The sequence below is a fragment of the Dinoponera quadriceps genome, unplaced genomic scaffold (assembly GCF_001313825.1).
Source record: "Dinoponera quadriceps isolate SergipeBrazil2010 unplaced genomic scaffold, ASM131382v1 scaffold1782, whole genome shotgun sequence".
Taxonomy (NCBI): domain Eukaryota; kingdom Metazoa; phylum Arthropoda; class Insecta; order Hymenoptera; family Formicidae; genus Dinoponera; species Dinoponera quadriceps.
In genome coordinates, this window is record NW_014555947.1 from 631,788 (window position 1) to 654,316 (window position 22,529).

The window sequence follows — 22,529 nt, forward strand, 5'->3', positions numbered from 1 at the left end:
TAGAATTATGTTTACAGCACATGAGTACCCAAAGAGAATGTGGCCAATATATTTACTATGCCAAAGATACATGCTATCATACTTATAAACATACAAAACCAAAGGTTTTAGGTTAAGTTTGTATTGGTCTTGATTAATGATATGCAAACTAAATAAACAACACTTCAATCGTGTATCAACATCTTACTATATAAATACAATAATAAAAACGAAATTGCAGTAAACATCAACACATACAAAAGGACTTGATCTTGTACAGTAAAAACTTACAATATTCACTCCAATACTTCCCGCTTAACATTCGCAACCACGTGGGGACGGCAATAAAGATTTTTTTTATTTGAACCATTAAAATTAGTATCAAAATTGATACAGGAATCGCGTACTAATTACGACATATGCACGGCATTCAAGCTATATCTGTTAGTTTGATGCCTTTGGTAGCTTGCGCTTAGATCGCAGATGTTATAAATAAAGCAAGCTAAAAGATTCGCGTAGAGAGCGCGTTATTCATATACATAACTGGGGGCTGACGGATGATTGATCGGTCGGGCGTCCATATGTGGAATTGGCCACTTAAACAATAATGCAAATAATACAAATTTCTATATACGTTCTGTACGTTTGTAATATTGCTGATTCATATGATGTGGTAGATATTTCGCCGCTGAAGATTTTATACGAGCCAGGCGGAAACCAGTCTTTCTAGTTCGACAGAAAACATATGTATCTCGTTGCACTGAACTGTGATGCATAAAAATGGTGGATCTGTCGGAGCGATAAACTAATATTTTTCTGTCTTTCTCTCACTTCTTCTTCTTTTCAATTGTGGCTATGGGCCGTCTCCTACGACCTATTTCTTACTTTTAGTTACGGGAGAGTTCGGCAGCGTTCCTCCTACACCACCTCCTCCGAGAAGCCAAAATCAAACTGAGTTCGGAGAGACTTCATGCAACAGAAAATCCACAATCAGGTCTACCAATGTCGAGATAAAAAAAGATGTCGGACCATTTACTAGGGCTGCATTCGAGAATATATACACACACTGAAAGTAAAATGATATATTTAATTAACTAATTATGATAAAGAAATCTTGGTTCTTTTTACTCCAACTGGTCGATTAAATACCACTCAACCCGGTGGTGTTTTCGAACACAGCCTGGATCGAGAATAATTAGAAATTTACGCCCCCGAAAATCAGAAAATGACGTGTAGGACACGTCATCTATAAGAATTTACGCCCCCGTTTTGAAATACATATGTATCCGTCATGATTATTGATTATTCGACAAGCGACTATTTCAAAAGCAGCCATCTTAACGATTGTATGTACAGATACAGAACAACAATCTATAAAATAACTAAAGAAACTCGAGTTTGCTTGTAAATACGTAATATGTACTTTTTTTTTTAATGTATACTATAAAAATTTTCTTTTACAATTCTCACATTCTTCATACTTACGTAATATTCGACATAGATACAGAATAAAATATAATTCAGGCAATAAATATACCGCATATTACAATGTACGCTCAGAATTTACATGCTTAATTAACGGTACATCTAGATCAATAATATAAATCATTGTACTGATGTCGTACATTTGTCCTTACGGTCGCCATTGTTGGCGCACTCCATTTAATATTCCGAGCCATAAATCCAAAGCCTCTTTATCATTTGAAGAGGACTGCCTCACAAAAACCCCCTTTCTGCGGCCGAAATTCCGGGAACTGAGTGATCGTCGGTTCAATCAAGAATGCATGACTGATGGTACAAAAGTTTCGCTAGCTATACACGATACACCATCAGATAACAAATTTATTGTGAAGACGATGCTCCTTGAGACACGGCATGGAGCAGAAGCGATTGGCATTATACTCGAAAGGCACCTGACCGGTCATGTCGACAGCGCACTGAAAACATCGCGACATCACGTAACCTTGGTTCAACATACGTTTCTCCGCGGCTAATGCTCTCTGTAAAATAAGAAACGGGAGAAAAGCAAGTAAGATATCGAACCAATAGTCGAGCAGCGGAACTGGAGGTTCCGGTATCAATCAAGTTGCAATATAATGTTGTAACACGATATACAAGATCGTGATACCTTTTCTCGATCGCTGAGATTGAGGAATCTCTGTTTCTCGTCTTCCTCCTGCTTCTTCTGTTCGAACTCCTTCCTTTTGACCTTTTCCTTCAAACGCTTTATCTTCCGCTGCTGCCTCTTCTTCTCCAATTGCTCATGTTCTATCTCATCGTTGAGCGGCCCGGGTATTTGAGACTGCCGAACACCATTCATGGAACAAACGGAATTCTCGTAAATAGAATAACGTTACTTTCTTGGAACATTTTCGCCTTATGCAAGAAAAAAAAAATGCAGGATCCAACACGTACCTTTTGGTAATTAAACTTCTCCGGATTAGCTGCCATGAACCTTCTAAACATATTTCTGGTCTCCTTATCGTTCGCAGCTGCATAAGGTGTCTGCAGCTTCTTATTCTTGTTACAGGGATCGGATCCAATTTCCAGCAGCAGCCTGAGAACAAATCATCGATACTACTAAATAACACATACCAAGTGTAATATTTGATGAAACGACGAATGAATTTTAGCGGTACGCACCATATTAATTTCAAGTGTCCGCCGAGCGCCGCCAAATGCAACATAGTGTTACCGTCTTCGTTAATTTCATTGACCAACTTCGCCACGTCGTGCATGCTGACCAGAGGATTATTGCACTCGACGTTAACGTCGTCGTCCTTGATTTGCTCCACCAGTTCCTCGCACTTTTTAACTTCGGCCAACAGGTCGTCGATAGCCGATGACAGTAGATCGTTATCCCCCAGCTTGCACGCGGTCCACAATTTTATTTTAGCATCCGACAACACTTCGTTGATTAGCTGGGCTGGATATGGTACAACATAAGATATTTTTAAACGACAAGTTGGTCGAACGCAATTAATTCTCTTGATTGACGCTCAATAAGACATTTTTTGTAAAATTTTCTCTTCGTTTCTTTTTTCGCAGCCGTCTTCTTTCATTTCGTGCAGTTCAAACGGTATTTCTATCGCATCCTCGTTTGAACCATCTCGCGGCGAGCTTCACAAAATTTCGCGGATCAACTCTCAATGTGTAAATTCTCTTCCGAACGAGCGATACTCACCGTCCTTCTTCGCGTCTTTCTTCTTCTTCTGCCGGCGAGTTTTCTTATTTTTCATATACCTTGGCACAGTGTCTTGAAAGGCTAATAAATGTTCGTTAAATTCTATCTCCAAGTCTTGTTCAACTATTGAAATACTCAGCGGCAAATTCTCGTCCACTTCCGACTCCGAAGAAGAGGATTGAGCTAGTCTAGCGACGATATCTGTAAAAACGAAGTTTCTCCGTAACTGGAAACAACATTGCTTCCGGACCATTGTTCCCCTAAAGGGACGCGTACCTGGCAACGGACGAATCGGACTTTTCCTCGGCTTCGCTCTGTCTATGTGCGAACGCGAATTCTTGTGTTGTCTCTCCGGCGAGGACTGCGGGGCCGCAGTTTTAACTTTATCGCCTTCCTGAGAACTACTGGTACAACTGTGTGTCACATTAGGTTGACACTCAGCGCCGATGCTTCCCTCGGGTATCTCGTCCATCAGTTCCGGCTTGGGGACTTTCTTGCGTATGGGCTGTCGTGGCGAGTTAGGAAAACAGTCCGTAAAGTTAGCCGCGGAGCCTGGAACACGGTGTCACATCGGAGCGTGCGAATCAAACGAATCAACCGGTGAGATCGTAGGTGTGTGTGACTCGCTCACCGTAAATCTCCATGGTGCTCAGTATATCGTACACTCTCTTCACTTCCTTAAACGTGGCTCTGCGTGTGGGAAACGGCAGCGGTCTCAGTCTGGAGTCGTTCTTGTCTAACGGGGGATTTTTGCCGCCGAAGAGCACCGTGCGATTAAACGGGCCGACCGCTCGATACAAAATCAGCGTCGAATTGCTGATGTGCGTCGACCACGACTCCAGTATCTCTTGCACATGCTGGAAAAAACAAAAACACCAACGACTACAATGTTATATTGTATTCAACAGCTTGTGTGAAATAATTCTCACGGCGATCAATCCGAACGATCGCGTTGCCTATTAATTTATTCGCTTCGTAACGCGCACACGCGCTATTACATAAAAGAAATCGCGTAAGATATCGGGTTGATGCGAAAGTTCGTTGCGTCTCTTCTAATTAAAAAAATACGTACGGGACATTTGCTCTTTAAAATCAATCAAGTTTGCGCAGATTTCGTTCGATAACCTGCCGTCAGTCAGAAATCTGCGTGATTACTCGTAGAAATTCGGGAATTTCCGAGCAAAGAATCGATTGAGAAACGGAATGAGGTTTTGTATCGACCCGACAGAATTGCGGAAAGACTGGAGGGGGAAACCTGAATAAGAGACGCCTCGTTGTATCTCCGCAGACTGGCACCGGCGCTCTTCTGGTGGTTGCCCGTCGTACGAGAGCTCTGAGCGAAACCTTGTTTCGCACGCACGGTGTAAGAATGGTAGGTCTTATGCACGATAGGCTCGCCGTCTGTGACACGCGAGAGCGAATTGGTGACACGACGAATAGTGCACATTCATCGAAATATACGTCTCAGACGTTCATCCTCGGACTGTGACAACGACGACGTTACCTTGGAACACAGCCGCGGCGAAGTGTCCACCGCCGACCATGATGATCGTCCACGTGGTCTTTTTACCGCTGTTCAATGCCTGAGTGATCATCTCATTGTCTACTTCAGGAATGTCCTAAAATGTAATTGCATCTCTCCTGATCTGGCAAGTATAGATCGCGCCGAGTGACACTCTGACAAAGTAGACCAAGTTTCATGATAATATTTCGCGCATAATACCGACACGCGTAACATAGTTACGATATTGTAATAATAATAATAACGACAATTATTATTACAATAACACGTGGCTTTATACGCAAGAGGGGAAAGATTAATTGAAAGGCGATCTAAATGATGAGGACGGACCTTCTTGTGGTGCAGCAAACATCGATAGATGCTGAATATGTTGCCGTCTTCGTTCTCAAAGAATACCTTCGAGTGACGGCTGGCAATGGCTAACAGAGCTTGTAGCTTCTTCTTCTTGAACATCTCCTCGTTACACTCGGTATCGGAACTGTCCGAGATGAACTCGATACCCTTGCCGCCCTGTCTCTCCGTCTTGCCAGACCTCTCGCTGATAGGTACCGTGTCATTTTTACTCGCGAACTCGCTCTTGGTCTGGTCATTATTGAGCGAGCTACCAGTCTCCGAAGTACCAGCTTCGTCCTCATTTTCGGACTCTGTCTCGCTACCGGACAGACTAGACACGACGCCTACAAAATTCGCACGTGTCTGACGCACCCGCTTAAAGCCTGCCCACCGCTGTGTACTTCATCTCAGACTATACCTTCGTCGACCAGCAAGTTAAAATTGTCCTCGCTAATTGACTTGAGACCATTCAGATGTTGCTTAAGATTGTAACAGTGCCAATCTAGTTTGTAATGGTGTCTCTGTTGCATCTTGTCCTCGAACACGGTATTGCAGAAGGAACAACTCAACGAGTCCGACACAACCAGCTCCTCCAACTGGCTCAGCACTGTCTCGCTGTCAGATACTGCAAAGTGGGGAAGCCCCCCCCCTGTTCGTGAAACTTGAACGAACGAATTTCACGCGTTGAGAATCGCGCTAGTTTATCAGTAAAATAAAATATCACAGACGATTGACGCAAAGTGTTCGCGCGATATGAAACAGATGAAATAAATTCATTCGCAAAGATAACGCGTGCCCCGTGATGTCTGTGACGGGGGCATACTTACCGCAGGACGATCGCGATTGCATACATTGTGCAACCTTGATCCCTCTGGTAATCCGGTTGAAGTCATCTGGATTGTGTATCTTAAAGATCTGATGGTCCACCGCTTTTGTGGCCACTTGACAGGCCTGACGACTCTCACTCTCCATTCTCGAATTCTGGAAGCGGATGACGGGGAAGGTGAGATGTCCAGGCGATCGCGGTAGCGAGACAGGAAACAATAGGGATAGTCCGCGGAAATTCAACGAAAGATCGAATCACAAACGATCAGCGCACGGGTTTACCGATCGTTCCGTCACCTCACGCGCCGTGAAGCGTCGCGCCCCCCAGCGGACGGTAACCGCGTCATTTGATTCCGGTGCGCCACTGTGCGCGCGTACCTGACGAGCGGCAGATTTGAAATCGTTTCGGAACGAAGACGCATACATACTCAGAATTTTCTCATCATCGAGCAGCGGTGAAAAAACGAAAATTCACATTCGCATCTTTAAGAGAAAGAATGTTACAGAAGAGACAAATATTACAGAAAGTTGCGACAGGTGCAATTCTACAAAAAGTGTATGCGGAGATGTCGATTAATTGTTTATTGGATGAAAAATTTCGTTTCACAGATTCAAGTTGAAAACATTTCGCGTAGGACAATGCTGTATACAACAGCGATCACTGGACCGTTAGTAATAACAAGTATCTCGTGGAGAATATACTCTTAACATTATTAATCCTATCAGTATCAATAGTTCGAAAAATAGAACGTATCTTGCTGTTACATTTGTAATACTCGCACAATTGGAAATTACGTAAATTTCTCGCCTCGCAAGTCATACAGATAATCACCTACTCTACTTTGATACGTTGATTTACATTTCTCTTCCTTAGATCTATCGAACCGCAGATTTCAGTTTGCTTCGAAATATCCCAAGTGACAAGCACAGAGAAACACAATCGTGTCACTACCAGCTTGTGTGACATTCCTGATATCGAAGCTGCGAAAATTCCGAGATTCGTTAATTCAAATAAATTAAGTGTACAATAAATATATTTAATAATTGAAGCAAATAAATTATAATAATAATTGAAGCGTATATTACACAGAGAGTAAAATATCTAGCAAAATAAGTAGCACGAGTTCCATTACTCGAGTAACAACGAACTTTCCTCACAACATTCTCGGTACGCAGTAGCTGTTTAATGAAGAAAAATATCTCGTTCCAACGATATATATATAATCCATAGACTGTTAATAAGCGCCATAGCTTAAAATGTGACATGATATAATATATCGGGAATAATGTGTTATTTTTGAAGCACGCAAAAGGAGGAATATACGTGTAGAAATACGTATAGCATATGTATTATGTAAAAAAATTTACCTCGCAAGATAAAATAAAATTGAAATTAGATGTACCTCGCGCAACACTTACATATTCCATAACTTATCGATAAATATATTATTCTATCAGATAATCAGTCTCTCTTAGACACACAAAGTCGTAATATAACACATTAATCGTGTTAAATTTGGAACAACGGGTTCTGTTCTCCACTTCGAAGTTTTTGGTTACTGCGCATTACATGGTTGCAATAATAGCTCGGCACTTCCCGCGCACCGTAGTACCGTTAATGTGATTACCAGTGTGTAAAACTAGAGCAACAAGTCCTTTGAATTTTAGAAATTCCCCCCGCGCTTTCACACTCTGCATTTTCAGTTCTGAACTAATTAAAAGAAAAAAAAAGTCGATTTATTTGCACGAACGCTACCAGTTGTATCATTTTTGTAATATGAGGATCAACGGAAAATCACAAAATGCGAAGATCATTCGTGTATCCACCAACGTAATCTCGCAACTCAAAACTTACTAAATATTACATATGCATGAGAGTCATCCATAAATAAACACAGCTGTCGACGAGGTGATATAAATAATACGCAGATAAATAAAAATACTACACGTAGACAAAAATAGAACCATCTTTCAAGCTACCTAGGCCGCCGAATCACATCTCCGTCGAGTTAGAAACACATGTAGATGAAAAATAATATTCCATGTAGCACACCGACTAAATAGTTTATGTGTATCCTTGAACCTCTATGGATCCTGAAATACATGTGCCAAGTGATGTGATATGAAAAAAATAAATATTGTTGTGTATATTCTATTGTCATGTTGCAAAGTAGAGATAACTAAATGATACTTAGGTAACGGTCGAAGCTCACCTCTGCCTGGAAGAACAGAAAGGAGACGGTGGGTTGACACCAGGTACACTGCTGTCCATGTAAATGATGAACCAAGTGAAACTTGTTATCGCAAGCCCACCCAATGTCGCCTTTATCAGCCACAGGTATCTCTCGCAAAATACTAGCATATCAGCAGCTGTTCCCGCGTACTGATTATTGCCGTCCGAGAATGTCCCGCTTTTCGCCAGCAATCGATCGCCAATTTGCCACAACGAATATTTTCCTGTGGGCAAAATATGAGAAAATTCAGCCAGCCACTTCTCCTAACAAGATTCGAACATTTATTCCAAATTAAAAGCTCGAACGACTATTTGGAGATAGCTTCGTTTTTTTCTTATTTGCAAAGCTGTACTCTCTCTTCTTCGGTCGCGAATAATTGATTTAAATTAAGGGAATATAGAAAAAAAACAAAATAAAGAGCAATGCAAGAAGCGACGAGATGACTCAGGTTTTTCTTTCTCTCCTTTTTTGCTCCTCTCGCCGTTGTCTCTCGCAGTGTTGCGACAGTAAGAAAAATCTGGTACTTTTCGGGCGATGACGCGGCCTTCGTAAATTCGGTCATGGGCAGCGCAGACCTCTCGCATATACACGAACACGTGTGCGCGGAGGAGCTTGAGGGAGGAAGGATCGCCGACTCGCGTGAAAAATGTATTCCGCTTGTGCAAATAGGCCGCGTAACAAAAATACAGCTTGAGAACGGCCGCGCACGTGCGCGCCGTCTGCGCTTTTAAAGCGCGCTCACGGTTCGCGCGTTTAAATTCCGCATCTGGAATGCAATGCAAAGGGCGAAGCGGCGAAAGATAGAGCTAATATTTACGGAAACTTGGCGCTGGCGCACGGGTTATTTTGATTTTGACACATGATGTTATACTTACAAAAAATAACACAAGACATTTATTACATATTATATATATTTGTATGTATATATATATCATGCTACATTAGTTTTTCACATTGAGATCAGAGCAATGACTTTAGCAAAGGAACTGATATAGTGGTGTAATTTTGTGGAATTAATATAAACAAACAGTGGACTTGACAAAAATGTATCAAGAATTAACATGCAATTAACAATGGAGAGATACATATTTATTGATAATAATTACTATACAGTAGCTTATGTACGAATCGTTGTTCTCGTGGATCCATTTCAGAACGTCTCGGGCATATAAATTTCTTTTCAGCTATACTTCAATACTTTCCAAATCAATTTTAGTACTTTCTGATTTCAATGAGAATACTTATATCATCACTTTCTTGAGTATGAAATAAGTAACACTCATATATCAAAGAGAGAAAAATGAAAGCGGATCAATCAGATGTAGAAAGTGTACCTAAAAAAAAAAAGACACCTAATGATACAAGTGTAAATAATGAATAAAAACAATGATGCTTGTTTGATGAAAACATTATAAATTTCGATTGATACAATTCATTGTTGACTTTAATTGAGGAACGTAATTGTTTAGAACAATTTCAAGTAAATTCAATTTAACAGTGTTATTCATGAAATGATTCGCCTTGTTGATAAACATTGTTGATAGTTTCGCGTCTGATAAAAGCAAGAAAAAATAAACGAACAAATCACGAGAGACGCGTACGTCTAATTGACGACTTTGTCGTTGCGAACAAAATTTAATTTAACGCATTGGTACACGTTTACGAGAGAGACCGAGAGGGAACACCGAGCGTGTGGCTGGGAGCGTCTTTTTTCAGCAAAGCGACAAAACAATCGTGCATTGAATAATCTCTAACCTCAACCTCGATCGAGCTGCTGCGCAATTCGCGTTGTCGTCACCTTCGGGAGTAACTTCCTCGACGTAACATTGAGTGAGAAAAAGAATTACGACCAAGTTATCGTGATCGCTCACCGTAATTGAAATACAGCTTCCCCAGAGTCATCGAGAGGGAGAATAGGAAGAGCGATACGCTGACCGTCCACTCGTTTACACTAAGTTTCCTCCAGAACGTCGCCGGCTCTTCGACAGGGGCGACAAAACAGCCGTTGTCGTCCGTCCATCCCATTGGGAATTCGCTGATCCTCATCTTTTGGGACATCGTCGTCGCCGTCGTCGTCGAGAACATTTCGTGCCGAGAACAGCCAACGGTCGCGCGTACGTTACGCTCTCACTGCGTACACACAACGTACGCAGGTGCGGCCTGTGATCGCATCCGCGAATGACAAGTCGTGCCGTTTATAAAGGTGAACAAGCGACGGTCACACACATGCACACACACACACACTAACGCTCGGCGGAAGTGCGCATGCGTAGGGCCTTCCGCGACAGGAACGTATCTGATTAACCACCTGCTGATTGAATCCTCGTATATTTTTTTCCAGCGATAACAGATCCAAACGTAGCTAGTGAGTTAGTTTAAAATGAATCTTCTCTCGTTCTCTCCTTATAATTCGCGCTTAAAATTATTATCGACCGTAATCTTACCTGCTCCATGCTGCTAATACACCGGAATACTTCACTTATCAGATATATATAAATTACACACAGGTAAAAATCACCGGAAGCTTCGAGGACACGTCGCTACGGTACTGAGTATCCCACACCCACACTGCGTCCCTTGACGAGTGCGCGACGCGCCGCGAGGGGCGCGAGAAGCGCAGGGGGCTGAAGATGACTGCGTTCGGTCGACTTGCGCGCGCGTTCGAGATAGCGAAATTGGCCGCTGGTGCTGAAGGCGCACGCGCGCCTCGACAACCGTCAGTACGCGCGAGTCAGCCGCGTGCGGTGGACGGTTGTGTGGTTGTTTCTCGGTTTTAGCCGACGAGTACTTACCCGGAGCGAGCGAGTGAGTGATTGAGTGAGTGACGAACGAGCGAGAAGAGGAAGACCCGCGGGAAGAAAGGGGGAGAGAGAAAGAAGAAGAGGATGGCGAGCCACGATGAAGTCGGTATCGGCGACTTCGTGCTGCTGGACGAGATCACCGTCGAGAGCGTGGTGCAGAACCTGAAGAAGAGGTACGTATGCGCGGAGCCGGCGGCGAGTCCGACGGTCGACTCGGGGATCCGCGGAATCGTGGACGCTGTGACAGGTAGACGGTGACGGCGGGGAGCGTCCCGCTGCGGCGATCCTTCGCGGTCACTTCGTCGCCGCTCCCGCGAGAGGGCGTGGCCTGCGCATCAGCAGGTGGTCGCGCAACACCCTGAACATAGGTGGTAAGAGGCTAGCGGGCCCTTTTCGGTTGCGTTCTTCTGCACTTTCTGCATTTAAAATTATTAGGAGGACGTGGGCGATTTCGTAGATAGCGGCCGCTATTTTCCGCCGGTTCGTCTCTCATTCTGCTTGTTCCCTCGAGAAAGCCGGAGGTGGAAAGAGCATCTACGGGGGAAAAACTGGGTGAACGGAGCGCGTACATGCTAGATAAACGACGCGACTGCGTTCGAGTGACTTTCGATTGATAAGCGTAAAGGAAATGCAATAACATTCGCTTCCACTATCCCCTCTTCTTATCTCCTCGTACACTTCAACGCTTTAAAATACGTTTATCTAGTGTAGCGCATTCCGGTTTGTCCTTACAGCGTGTAACTTAAACTTGACCCGTTGACGGCAAACATGTTATCGGAGGAGACGTGTACGAGGTCGTTTCTCCATTGAGACAACCTTGGCCGATTCATTTTGGTAGGCGACAGGCCGTCTCTATGAATAGTCGATTGCGAACGACACGAAGTCCGTTGCCTTTTTCGTCGACGAACGGTTTGACCAGACGAGAACGAGAAGAAGAAACGCGAGATATCCGACTTTAGAGTGATTATCTTTGCCTCAACGTTACTTTCCCCTTGTATTACAGCAGAAGAAGATTGTAATAAGCTGCAAATGAGCAGCGTACACCGCGTTGCAACGGAGATCTGGCTGTAGCTGGCTTCTAGATGACAGTAATAAGAGCCGATTGCACCGGCGCGAATTGGCGCTAACCGCAGTTAATTCTTTTCTCCTCTGTCTCTCCGTGAGCGAAACTGTAATCCGGAACTAAAGAAAAAGAAACAGCGACTCGTCAACCTAAGATTAGCGCGATTAACCTGAGACTCGTCGTTGCAACCTGGATGGATTGCAGAGTTCTGGCATTTTGGATCAAGAGAAAAGACTCGCGGTTAAAATCGTCTTTACAACAGTACGAAGAAGATGGGAAAGCCGATACAGTAATTTGATTTACAAAGAGCAAAGAAAGAGTAAACTTAGGAAATGTTTAAGGATTTATATATAATCCAGAGATTATCCTGAAAAAGCACGTAGACGCGATACGAAATTGAAACTCGATGCCGCAGAAAGGGACACGTCAGGGAAACGCTGCTACACCTGTTGGAGAAGCTGTTGCGCCCGTCCATATCGTAGAGCGTGTGGAATTGAACACAGACATCACACCGCGAGTGAATGACGGAAACGATATCCTGTTACGGGTGAGAGTACTCGCGTAATACGTTGCACGCGTTTATCGCGGAGTCACCGCAACGCGTCTCGCGGACGGCGTAACGATGTAATTGACGATAAACCGGGGTATTAATCTACCCGCACACGGAGAAAGATCATTTGAAGGCAAATTTTATGCTGTCGTAGTAAATAAATAAACATATACAGGATTTCTTAAGCTCATTTGCTGTCTCTCTAAATGATTTTTTCCGTGCATTTTTCCCTGTCCGTTATTTATTTATTTTTTCTGACGGCGAAGGTTGTAAAAATTCTGTCGAGAACGAAGATCGAAACGTTCACATTTCTATATTTACAGGTGAACGCGTGTCGCGTGTGAGTTACGTTACGCCGATTTGACGGAAAACCTGCCGCGAGAATATCGTGTATTCTTTACCGACGTTTTGCGAAGTTGCCCACGCTGGATCTGGATACGATTCAATCGCGGCACCCCAAGCTCAACGATACACGCACACGTGTGACGCATTTCTCGGAAGAAACGCACTCATATGTAAGGATGAATGACGCGCTCTGATTCATCATGCGCTAAAAAGACTCGCAGACGCGCGTGAAGCGCTCGGATGAATTTTGCGATATTGTATCGAATTTTGTCGCCGGAGGGAGCTCCGAACAAAACGCATAGTTGCGATTCCGCTCGTAAAATTATTCCGCTTATCGCAACTATGTTGCTATAATGACCCGGATCGAGAAAGTATTTCTTGGTGGAATTACCGACTCCCTCGGCTTCGCTGTATAATTATAGGCCTGTCATTTCGAAAGACTTCGTGGACAATTTGTTAGTTCCTTTCCTAACTGGATATCAAACGGGTTCGCCCGATATATTTTTCTCTACGCTTCAACGAAACCGCTGACAACCCCAGCCATTCGCTAAACGACCTGCAACTTTCACGAGAAAGGGGCAAGGGAACGTGTATGGGCCCAATACTCGCGTACAGAAACCAAAATCTAGCGATTGTACCTCGACGTGGCATTGAATATACGCGCACACGACGACGCGAAGAAAAAAAATGTGAGTTCCTGCAACACTCAAGAAGGGCCAGATGAAGACTCGGTCAACAAGAAATGAAAACTCGCGAGAAACAGTATCTCTGTTACCGCGTTACCGAGAACATTCGTGCGAACGTTAAGCTGCATTACAACTCGATTAGGACCAAGAGCAATTGACTGAGCAGAAATCTCCTGCAGGAATCTTCCTGTTCCTACAACCGAGTTTTCGTCTGGTCCCCGGACAACGGGAAATCCACTTACACAAACGTGAAACTGTCTCTTCCGTGCACGTGAAATTACTCCGTGTATCTTCAGATTATTATAACGTCTTCGTAACTGATATGTAGGGCGAACTTTTATTTTTATCGATTATGTCACCATTCCGGCCAACGGCTCACGTTGATATCGTCCCCAACGCCAACGCGTGACAAGAAGAGAAGTCAGGGTAACCACACGCAGACACGCACGCATGCACACACACATACGCGCGACACGGTGAACGTGCGTTGAAGAATGAGCGTGCGAAGACACATCCTAGGATACACGCGACGAATACAGGCGGTTCGCGTAATTCTTATCGCGGTCGCCGATGAATCATCGCCGCGTCGCTACATAGTTTTTGGATTATGCCCGCGTCACTTTCGCGAGACTGCCTACGCTGTCGATAATTATAACCAGTTAATTACAATCGTATCACGCTTGTAACGGGGCATTTGTGGAAAAGAAAAAAACTCAGTTCCTGCACAGAGAAAAATATTATACATGTGTGTGTGTGTGTATGTTGCGAAGAAAAAAAAAGCAATTACTCAGTTTAATTTTCTTATTTTAAGTTAATGGTTATCTTGTATAAAGAATATTTGTTCGATGCGGTATTAAAATATATTCATCACCAATATTAGAAAAGCTCATTATCGTTTATTCGAAGGAAGAATTTATTTTCTTTTCAAAAGTATTATAAACCGTATCGAAAAAAAGTTAAGTTCGGTTAAATGATACAAATAAATCTAAATTTTACTTCTGACGTTTTAATTTAATATTCTCGATTGAAACATCTAACTCTTAAGATTGAGAATATATTTTGAATAAATTCAATATATTCATGATGAACTTATATACTCGCGGATATTTACTTTTATTTCAAGTATTTTATAATCTCTTTGTTAGCACGTCTGAGAAACACTCGCGTGAACATTCAGCTGGATTACAACTCGGTTGAGACAACCGAGAACGACTGATCGAGTGGAAATCTCCTACAGGAATTTTTCTGTCTCCCTAGGGGGGGGACCGGGTTTTCACGTGGTCCTCAGGCAACGAAAAATTCAATTATACCGACGAAATTTTTTTCGTCGCGCGATTGTAATGCACTTCTCGTACGTGACGCTAAATGAATAGCGATAAAATTTTGCCCGGTATAGAAACAAACAGAGATAATCCGACGGATAACTTTTACTCCTCGCCGGAGATTAGGGTACAACCTGTATAAGCTGTTTACTTGCGGCAAATGCGTTACATTGTCCACAAAGTGAGGACGAGTGAGTCATTATGGCTCGATAATTTCCAAGCCAATCTTCTGTGCGACGACAAATATCTTATCTCCCGTCGTCAAGGAGCGTGAATTGTCGACTGGTGGCTCTCACGGGACCAGAAAACTATCAACGAGGAATTTCCCGATCCGGAGAAAGCGCTTTGTCGTTTTGCCATACAATCTGCGTAATTCCGTTTTACTTTAATAAGCGGTACTTCCTTTCTCTTCTAGTCTCTTCTGCCGTGCAGTATATGCGTCGATCTGTCATGTTGCAGATTCAACGGAGGAAAGATTTACACGTACATCGGCGAGGTGTGCGTGAGCGTGAATCCTTACAGATACACCAATATCTACGATGCGGATCAAATTAATAAATACAAAGGTATGATCAGGTGATATTCACGTTCATGTTCAAAGGAGGCAGCGTTAACTTTCAAATGACATTTTAAAGACGTCTAGAAGGCATCCTATTTTTTCTAAGTGTCTCTTGGACATTCTTTTCAGAAGCTTGTGCTGTCTGAAATTTTATTTACGCCAAGCTACAATTTAGATGTTAGATTTAATTTATTACTCTTAGATTTTTATAATTCTTTTTTATGCTTGGCATCTACGTAATTTTCGTAAAATCAACTGCTCCATTCTGGAAATTTGCTTTCAGGCAGGGAGCTGTTCGAGAATCCGCCGCACATCTTCGCGATCGCGGACGCAGTGCAAAAAGAGATGAAGCAACAAGGCCGGGACACATGTATAGTGATAAGCGGCGAATCGGGCTCCGGTAAAACGGAGGCCAGCAAAATCATTATGAAATATATCGCTGCCGTTACAAATCTGAGCGGTCAACAGGAGATCGAGAGGTACGGGCGTGCACGCCTAGAGCGAATGGGACTTCTTATCGACATTGCTATCTAATCGAGTGTTATAAACGATAAGATTACGATCTAGCATATTTTTCTTTTTCGGCTACAAACGTGATCGTAGATCTTGCATTCAAATGCACAATTGCGCGATGTCACGTGAGGCGAGGTCGCGCGCAAAATACACGAGAAGGATATTCTCGTCTCACGGCGAAGACACTGATTCAGCCTCGTCCGAAATGACACATTCTTACATTCCAGGGTCAAGAACATCCTCATCCAGTCGAACTCGATTCTGGAGGCGTTCGGCAACGCCAAGACGAACAGGAACGACAACTCGTCGCGCTTCGGCAAGTACATGGACATCAACTTCGATTTCAAGGGGGACCCCGTGGGCGGACACGTGACCAATTACCTCTTAGAGAAGTCGCGGGTGGTCTACCAGCAGAAGGGGGAACGCAATTTTCACTGTTTCTACCAGGTATCGTTCGTCCGAACGACGTCCTTTCCGATTTTCCTCGCGTTATCGACGTTGCCTGAAGTCGAACGCAACGAAGTCGCGATTAAAACGCTCACGAACGGATCTACGCGTAAATTGCAGCTGCTAAGTGGCTGCGGCGAGCCCGAGTTGAACAAATTACGCCTGGTTCGCGACCCGGCGGCCTACTACTTCATCGGCAACGGAAATAATAATAAGGCGCCCACCTCCGACAGAAGCGACTACAAGACCGTGAACAGCGCCATGTCCATGCTCGGATTCTCGCCGAACGAGATACAGACCGTCTGGAGTATCATCGCCGGTATCCTGCACCTGGTAATCGACGTGCAATTTAATCCCCTCCAACCGGCAGATTTATGCTCGATGAGGCTTCGTTCATCTCACTCTTTTCCGAGATTACCTGTCGACTTTCCTCTTGACAATAACTCGTTTCTTATTCCTCTCAGGGCAACGTCACCTTCAGGCTGGACGACGACAAGCTTTTGGTGCAAAATCATTCCGCCTTGAACGACACCGCCAATTTATTCTCCATCAGCTCGAGGGACCTGAGCACCGCCCTCTCGCAGAGAGTCATAGCGGCCGGTGGCGAGGTCATGCAGAAGACTCACACGTTGATAGAAGCTGAGTATGGCAGAGACGCCTTAGCGAAGGTAGCAATCTTATGAGCCCTTCTTCATTCCTCGAAGTTCTCGCGTGATCCATTCGCTGTTCTGCATCTGTCATCGCATATTGTGAGAGAGATGAATGTTTCAGGCTATATACGAGCGCTTGTTCACGTGGATAGTATCACGCGTCAATGACTCGATCAACGTGAACGATCTCGACAGCGTGAAGCGGTACGGAACGGTGATCGGAGTACTGGACATCTATGGCTTCGAAATTTTCGACGCAAACAGCTTCGAGCAATTTTGCATCAATTACTGCAACGAAAAGCTGCAGCAACTCTTTATCGGTGAGCTGAATGCTGACGTGTGAGCGCGAAGACATTCGTGTGGTCGGTTGATAAACGTGTTGATCGATGCAGTAGTTCATCCCGCGTTTCAATCAGTTCTTTGCTCAGAAATCCTAGAATTTCTACAAAATCATGCAGCTACTGGAGAGATCAATACTTTACGGGGCCTGACGCTGATACTATTTTAGGGGCCTCTAACTTAGAAGTAAATGAGAAACTTATAAAAAAAAGCTTCTAAGTGAAAAAGAATGAGTGAAATGAAGTCCCCTTCCTGTGTTCCATGATCACTAGTTCAATATCACTAGTTTCTATATAAATTCGCCACTGGCAGGTTGTCAAGCAAAATGGCGCATACCTGATTGATTGATTTTTTAAAATAAATAAACATTATATATACATTTTGACTAAAAAACGAAACGAACTTTTTTGCATCGATTCGACGAGAAGATTGAGAGTTAACACGAAAGAATGTGAGCCGTGATCGAACTTTTTCTTCCGCAGAATTGGTTCTCAAACAAGAACAAGAGGAGTACCAGAGGGAGGGGATAGCTTGGCAACACATTGAGTATTTTAACAATCAAATCATCTGCGAATTGGTCGAGCAATCTCACAAAGGGATGATAGCGATCATGGATGAGGCTTGCCTTAACGTTGGGAAAGTCACCGATGAGGTATGTGAAAAATCGAGATTTCCATTGGGTGGAACTTGTAGATGAGCATGAGGAATAAAAAACGGGATCCCTTTCTTCTAGATGCTACTCGACGCGATGGACAAGAAGCTAGCGGATCACAAGCACTACAGCTCCCGACAGTTGAAGCCGATGGACAAAGGACTGCAACATAAAATCGAATTTAAAATCAAGCACTACGCCGGTGACGTGGTTTACAATATCAACGGCTTCCTCGACAAGAACAAGGACACCCTCTTCCAAGATTTCAAACGTCTGCTCTATAAAAGCAATAACTCTTTGATTAGTAAGATGTGGCCCGAGGGTGCGCAGAATATTCTAAAGGTACGGCAGATGAACACAGAGCACAGCGAGTTGTGTCTCAATGATTTTAAGTCCAAGTTTACGATGGATATAAGCCTTTCAGCCTTTTTTAAGTAATAAAATATTATTTTTATATAAAAAGCATTTCCCGCGCTGCCGAAGTCGTAATAACATTTAGAAATTGCGATGATAGCGCCGGTACGCTTCTTGCTAGAAATTATGTTACAAGTTAATGCTTACACCAAAAAGCTAAAAAAAAAGCTTGAGGCTTGCTACAACTAATTATATGTTATATGTTATTTAATAAGACACGGTAGTATGACAATGCCGGTCATTAATGATCACCACGTCATTCGGCGTATTAACGCTGCAGCTGCACAATTCGATCGATCCACTTTAAAGATCGTTTCTAAATTAAACTGATCGTGGACTATGAATGAATCCTTTTAGACGACAAGAAGGCCTTACACCGCTGGCACGTTATTCCGCAATTCCATGATCGAGCTGGTGAAAAATCTAACGAGTAAAGAGCCTTTCTACGTGAGATGCATAAAACCGAACGAGGTAAAGTCCCCGGTGGTGTTCGACGAAGAGAGAGTGAATCATCAAGTGAGATACCTCGGTCTCGTGGAGAACATACTGGTGAGACGCGCCGGTTTCGTGTACAGACAACGATACGACAGATTCCTGAAAAGGTAAACCGGCTTTTCAAGGACTCGGACGGTCCTAAACGGCGTTTTTCTTATCGCGACACGAAGTTAATCTCTTGGTGTTCACGAAGAAATCTGATCCTGCCAGGTACAAAATGATATCACAGTACACATGGCCGAACTTCCGAGGTGGCGACGACAAGGACGGTGTGCGCACGCTGATGGACGAGAAACACTTCTCGAACGACGTCATGTATGGCCATACGAAGATCTTCATTCGCTCGCCGCAAACTCTGTTCGCGTTGGAAAAAGTGAGCCTGCGCGAGTACAAAATGATTCGACTCAGTTACATTTGTTGCAACATTCACACACGGATGCAAATCGCTTATCGCACGAGTGTCCTTATGCTATCGTTGATCATTACACCCACAGGCTCGCAGCGAGTTGATACCGGGCATCGTGGTGCTCCTGCAGAAGCAATGGCGAGGATACCTGTGCCGTCAGAACTACAAGAAGATGAAGGCCGCGCTGGTTCTGATGAAGCACTACGTCGAGTACAAGCGGCGCGTTTACATCATCAAGCTGGAGCAGACGTTCAGGACTGCGAAGAAGATGCGGGACTACGGCAAGCATCTGCCCTGGCCGCCGGAGAACTTTGCCGTGAGAAACGTGATGCCCGCTCTGAAGAACATGTACGCCAGATGGTGGGCGTGGATGGTACTCAAGGTGATTCCACGGGAGGATTGGCCGCAGCTACGACTGAAGGCACGTGAACGCGCTCGATTCAATAGTCGAATTAAGAACGACTTTCACCAAACTCGGGATTAATCGAATCGACGATTTGAAATTGCCGTCGGCCAACCATTATCTGCTCCATCATCTAACATGTGCGCATAACACAGATATGATTATAACTTTTTGATTGTCATTGAACGACAAATTACGGAATTGGAGACTGGCAATTCTTATTCATCGGTCGAATTTAATTTGAGTTTAGTGAAAGTCACCTTAAGACCGTTTCTACCTATGTCGGTTTAAACCCTGGCCTGAGTTTAAACTCTCTTGAAAGAGATTTCAATTCGGGTTAAGGTTTAATCGACGTTAGTAGAAACGCGCAATGAAAACGAATTTCACTAGTCGCCTTTACTTTCTTTTTCTCTTTAGATGGCAGCAGGCGCCGTGTTGCGCTCGAAGCGACCTTACTGGGGCCAAGATCGCCGATGGGAGGGAAACTATTTGTCCAAGCAGGACGAGAATCGGCACAACGATGTTTTCAATTCATCGATCAACAATCTACGAAACAACGACCACTTCAAGGCTGTCTTGTTCAGCGCGTTTATCAAGAAGACCAACAGGTTTCTCATCTTGCCACGAATATCACGAAAAACTAATATTATTTCGCAATTTCGCGAGGAACATAATGTTAATAACGCGACGAATGACGCAGATTCAACAAGCCTGCGGACCGCGTCCTGGTGGTGACGGAGCACGCTGTCTACAAACTGGACGATGTCAAGTTCAAGAGTATGAAGAAGGGCGTGCCGATTGCGGAGATCACTGGTCTGAGTGTGTCGCCCGGGAGGGATCAGCTTATCACCATTCACTCCAACCGCGGAAACGATTTCGTTCTGTCGATCAACGCTGAGGACGACAGGGTCGGAGAGCTCGTCGGCATACTCAGCAACCGATACTATCAGTAAGTCATCATTTCTCGCGTAAAGGAACGTTTGACAATACTATCTGAACCAATCCAACCGTACATATGTCACGTGAGTCGTTTACACTATGAAAAAAAATCCAAATCCAATTTCGAACAGATTAACAATTCGGTCGCTCTGCTTACAAGTCAATGAAGAGAAAAAGAATTGAAAGAAAGTTAACTGTGGGTGAATCGGCTTGCTCGATAAGCTCGTACAGTTTCTGCGAAGATTTCAAGACCGATACTTTTATAATCAGGCGTAACTTTATTCAGTAATACATTGACCGCGTTTTTTTTCGAGATGGCAAGTCATTCCAAAAGAAAAAAAAACGAAAACAAAAATTGATCGGAATGTATATTGCCGCGAATGTATGTAATGAGATCTGCGTTTTTCTCGGCAGATTGCGCGGTGCTGATCTGCACGTCACCGTGGGCGTAAGATTCAAGTGTATGCTAGGCAACAAGAGCAAAACATTGCGCGTCGAAGTGATGTCCGACGTGAGCGAGCCCACGTTCAAGAAGGACGGTGACACCATCATCTACGCCATTCCAGCGTCGTTGAAAATCATCGATAATGGCCCAAGTACAAGACTGGATATTCGCACGGCCAGTTAAAGTCCTATGAACCGTCCAATCGCCGACACACGTTATGCTCTTGCTTAACGAGTGTCGGGTATACATTTTTTAATGTTATATCGAAGCTTAAAGCTTTATCGACCGTTGTGCCTGCATAATAAATATACTTATTGGATGTTAGAGGAGGAAATGCGAGAGAAAGACGTGCAGTACAAGTTATATGACACACACACATACACACACGCGCGCGCGCGCATGAGCCGATCGCGTGGTATGTACAGGCGTGTAGGAGAAATATTTGTTTTTCGTTCTCCGCACCGTCGAATATTTCCACACGACGCATTTATTTGTAAATACTACATAATATTATAAATATTGTTAGATTTTAATTGCGCGAAGAGACGAGAAGTGTGGACCTCCAAACGTGAGTTCTTTCGCATCGAAATGCATTTATACCTGTACACGTAAATTATACGCGAGAGAGAGAAAGAGAGATGATTCTTGTGGAAGATAATCGGATTTACGTTTCTCGGAGAAAACGGACGCCGACTTTCTACGCCGATTAGGAAGCCAATTTCTCATCGTGACCCCAGCGTGAGCATCGTGCGTGTTTATCACGGCCTTCTACTTACTATTTATACCGTAGAGATCGGACTATTTTTTAAAACATTTTTTACACATGAAAAACGTTACCGCGCGCAAGCATGATACATATAATTATAGAAATGTTAACCGCGCAGTGCTTATAAACTCGCGACACTATACGTGTGACGAAAGAGTTATATATACACACATATTTATATATATGTACATTATTTTCCAAAGAGTTTTGTATTCTTCCATCATGTACTTAGGATAAAAGAGATTCTATATAAACACATACCACGCGAGAGAGTAACGTTAATCAAAATACACATGTGTTGCTTTGATGCAATTGACGCGCGAAAAAATTACTGTACACTGCCACAGAGTCCTTGTTAATTCTTGTGACAGAATATTGGTGGGACAATTTATTGGGAGCCAGTCTATCTCGCTCTATCGAATGTGCGCGATATATTTATAGGAAGATGACACACACACACACACACACACAGTTACATTATTTCGAATCGACCATTGTGATCGCAAAGCGTTTTAGGACATGTTGAGAATTGTGCCATTGTTAGAAAATAAAGTGAAATCTTCACACTATATCCCGGCTCTTGTTCTCGTTACACCACTCTTAATTGTCACTTTAGCGAGTCAAACTTGACGGTGCTTAGTTAATTGATGCAACACG

The 22,529-nt window shown here is 43.6% G+C and overlaps 3 protein-coding genes across 3 annotated transcripts; 1 reads left to right on the forward strand and 2 right to left on the reverse strand.

The window, feature by feature from the left end:
* Positions 1-1,392: 1,392 nt before the first annotated feature.
* On the reverse strand, positions 1,393-6,161 carry LOC106746121 (ankyrin repeat and zinc finger domain-containing protein 1-like). Its single transcript, XM_014622347.1, has 12 exons — positions 5,846-6,161; positions 5,437-5,643; positions 5,016-5,362; positions 4,668-4,782; positions 4,419-4,564; positions 3,795-4,020; positions 3,440-3,715; positions 3,164-3,364; positions 2,623-2,905; positions 2,395-2,536; positions 2,108-2,281; positions 1,393-1,979 (listed from the first exon to the last, which is right to left on the reverse strand). The coding sequence occupies exons 1-12, from the start codon at positions 5,988-5,990 to the stop codon at positions 1,809-1,811; spliced, it is 2,433 nt and encodes an 810-aa protein (XP_014477833.1). The 5' UTR covers positions 5,991-6,161; the 3' UTR covers positions 1,393-1,808.
* Positions 6,162-6,406: 245 nt separating this feature from the next.
* On the reverse strand, positions 6,407-10,367 carry LOC106746087. Its single transcript, XM_014622285.1, has 3 exons — positions 9,949-10,367; positions 8,057-8,300; positions 6,407-7,937 (listed from the first exon to the last, which is right to left on the reverse strand). The coding sequence occupies exons 1-3, from the start codon at positions 10,160-10,162 to the stop codon at positions 7,853-7,855; spliced, it is 543 nt and encodes a 180-aa protein (XP_014477771.1). The 5' UTR covers positions 10,163-10,367; the 3' UTR covers positions 6,407-7,852.
* Positions 10,368-10,962: 595 nt separating this feature from the next.
* On the forward strand, positions 10,963-22,441 carry LOC106746085 (myosin-IA). Its single transcript, XM_014622282.1, has 15 exons — positions 10,963-11,051; positions 15,304-15,410; positions 15,687-15,882; positions 16,144-16,363; positions 16,484-16,696; positions 16,828-17,031; positions 17,135-17,333; positions 17,835-18,004; positions 18,086-18,346; positions 18,776-19,020; positions 19,124-19,286; positions 19,408-19,740; positions 20,140-20,330; positions 20,423-20,671; positions 21,076-22,441. Exons 1-15 carry the CDS (start codon positions 10,963-10,965, stop codon positions 21,287-21,289), a joined length of 3,054 nt encoding a protein of 1,017 aa, XP_014477768.1. The 3' UTR covers positions 21,290-22,441.
* The last annotated feature ends 88 nt before the right edge of the window (positions 22,442-22,529 follow it).

What these genes read in the sequence shown, in the direction of transcription:
- LOC106746121 (XM_014622347.1), bottom strand. Translation starts at nt 5,990, where the DNA reads ATGGAGAGTGAGAGTCGTCAGGCCTGTCAAGTGGCCACAAAAGCGGTG. An exon ending in ACGAGGCGTCTCTTATTCAG is followed by an intron (nt 4,021 to 4,418) that starts GTTTCCCCCTCC and finishes TGTTTTTTCCAG; the next exon opens with CATGTGCAAGAGATACTGGA. An exon ending in GGACACTTGAAATTAATATG is followed by an intron (nt 2,537 to 2,622) that starts GTGCGTACCGCT and finishes ATTTGTTCTCAG; the next exon opens with GCTGCTGCTGGAAATTGGAT.
- LOC106746087 (XM_014622285.1), bottom strand. Translation starts at nt 10,162, where the DNA reads ATGTTCTCGACGACGACGGCGACGACGATGTCCCAAAAGATGAGGATC. An exon ending in GAAGCTGTATTTCAATTACG is followed by an intron (nt 8,301 to 9,948) that starts GTGAGCGATCAC and finishes TTTTGCCCACAG; the next exon opens with GAAAATATTCGTTGTGGCAA. An exon ending in TTCTGTTCTTCCAGGCAGAG is followed by an intron (nt 7,938 to 8,056) that starts GTGAGCTTCGAC and finishes CATGTATTTCAG; the next exon opens with GATCCATAGAGGTTCAAGGA.
- LOC106746085 (XM_014622282.1), top strand. Translation starts at nt 10,963, where the DNA reads ATGGCGAGCCACGATGAAGTCGGTATCGGCGACTTCGTGCTGCTGGAC. An exon ending in TTGGGAAAGTCACCGATGAG is followed by an intron (nt 18,005 to 18,085) that starts GTATGTGAAAAA and finishes CCTTTCTTCTAG; the next exon opens with ATGCTACTCGACGCGATGGA. An exon ending in CTCAGCAACCGATACTATCA is followed by an intron (nt 20,672 to 21,075) that starts GTAAGTCATCAT and finishes TTTTCTCGGCAG; the next exon opens with ATTGCGCGGTGCTGATCTGC.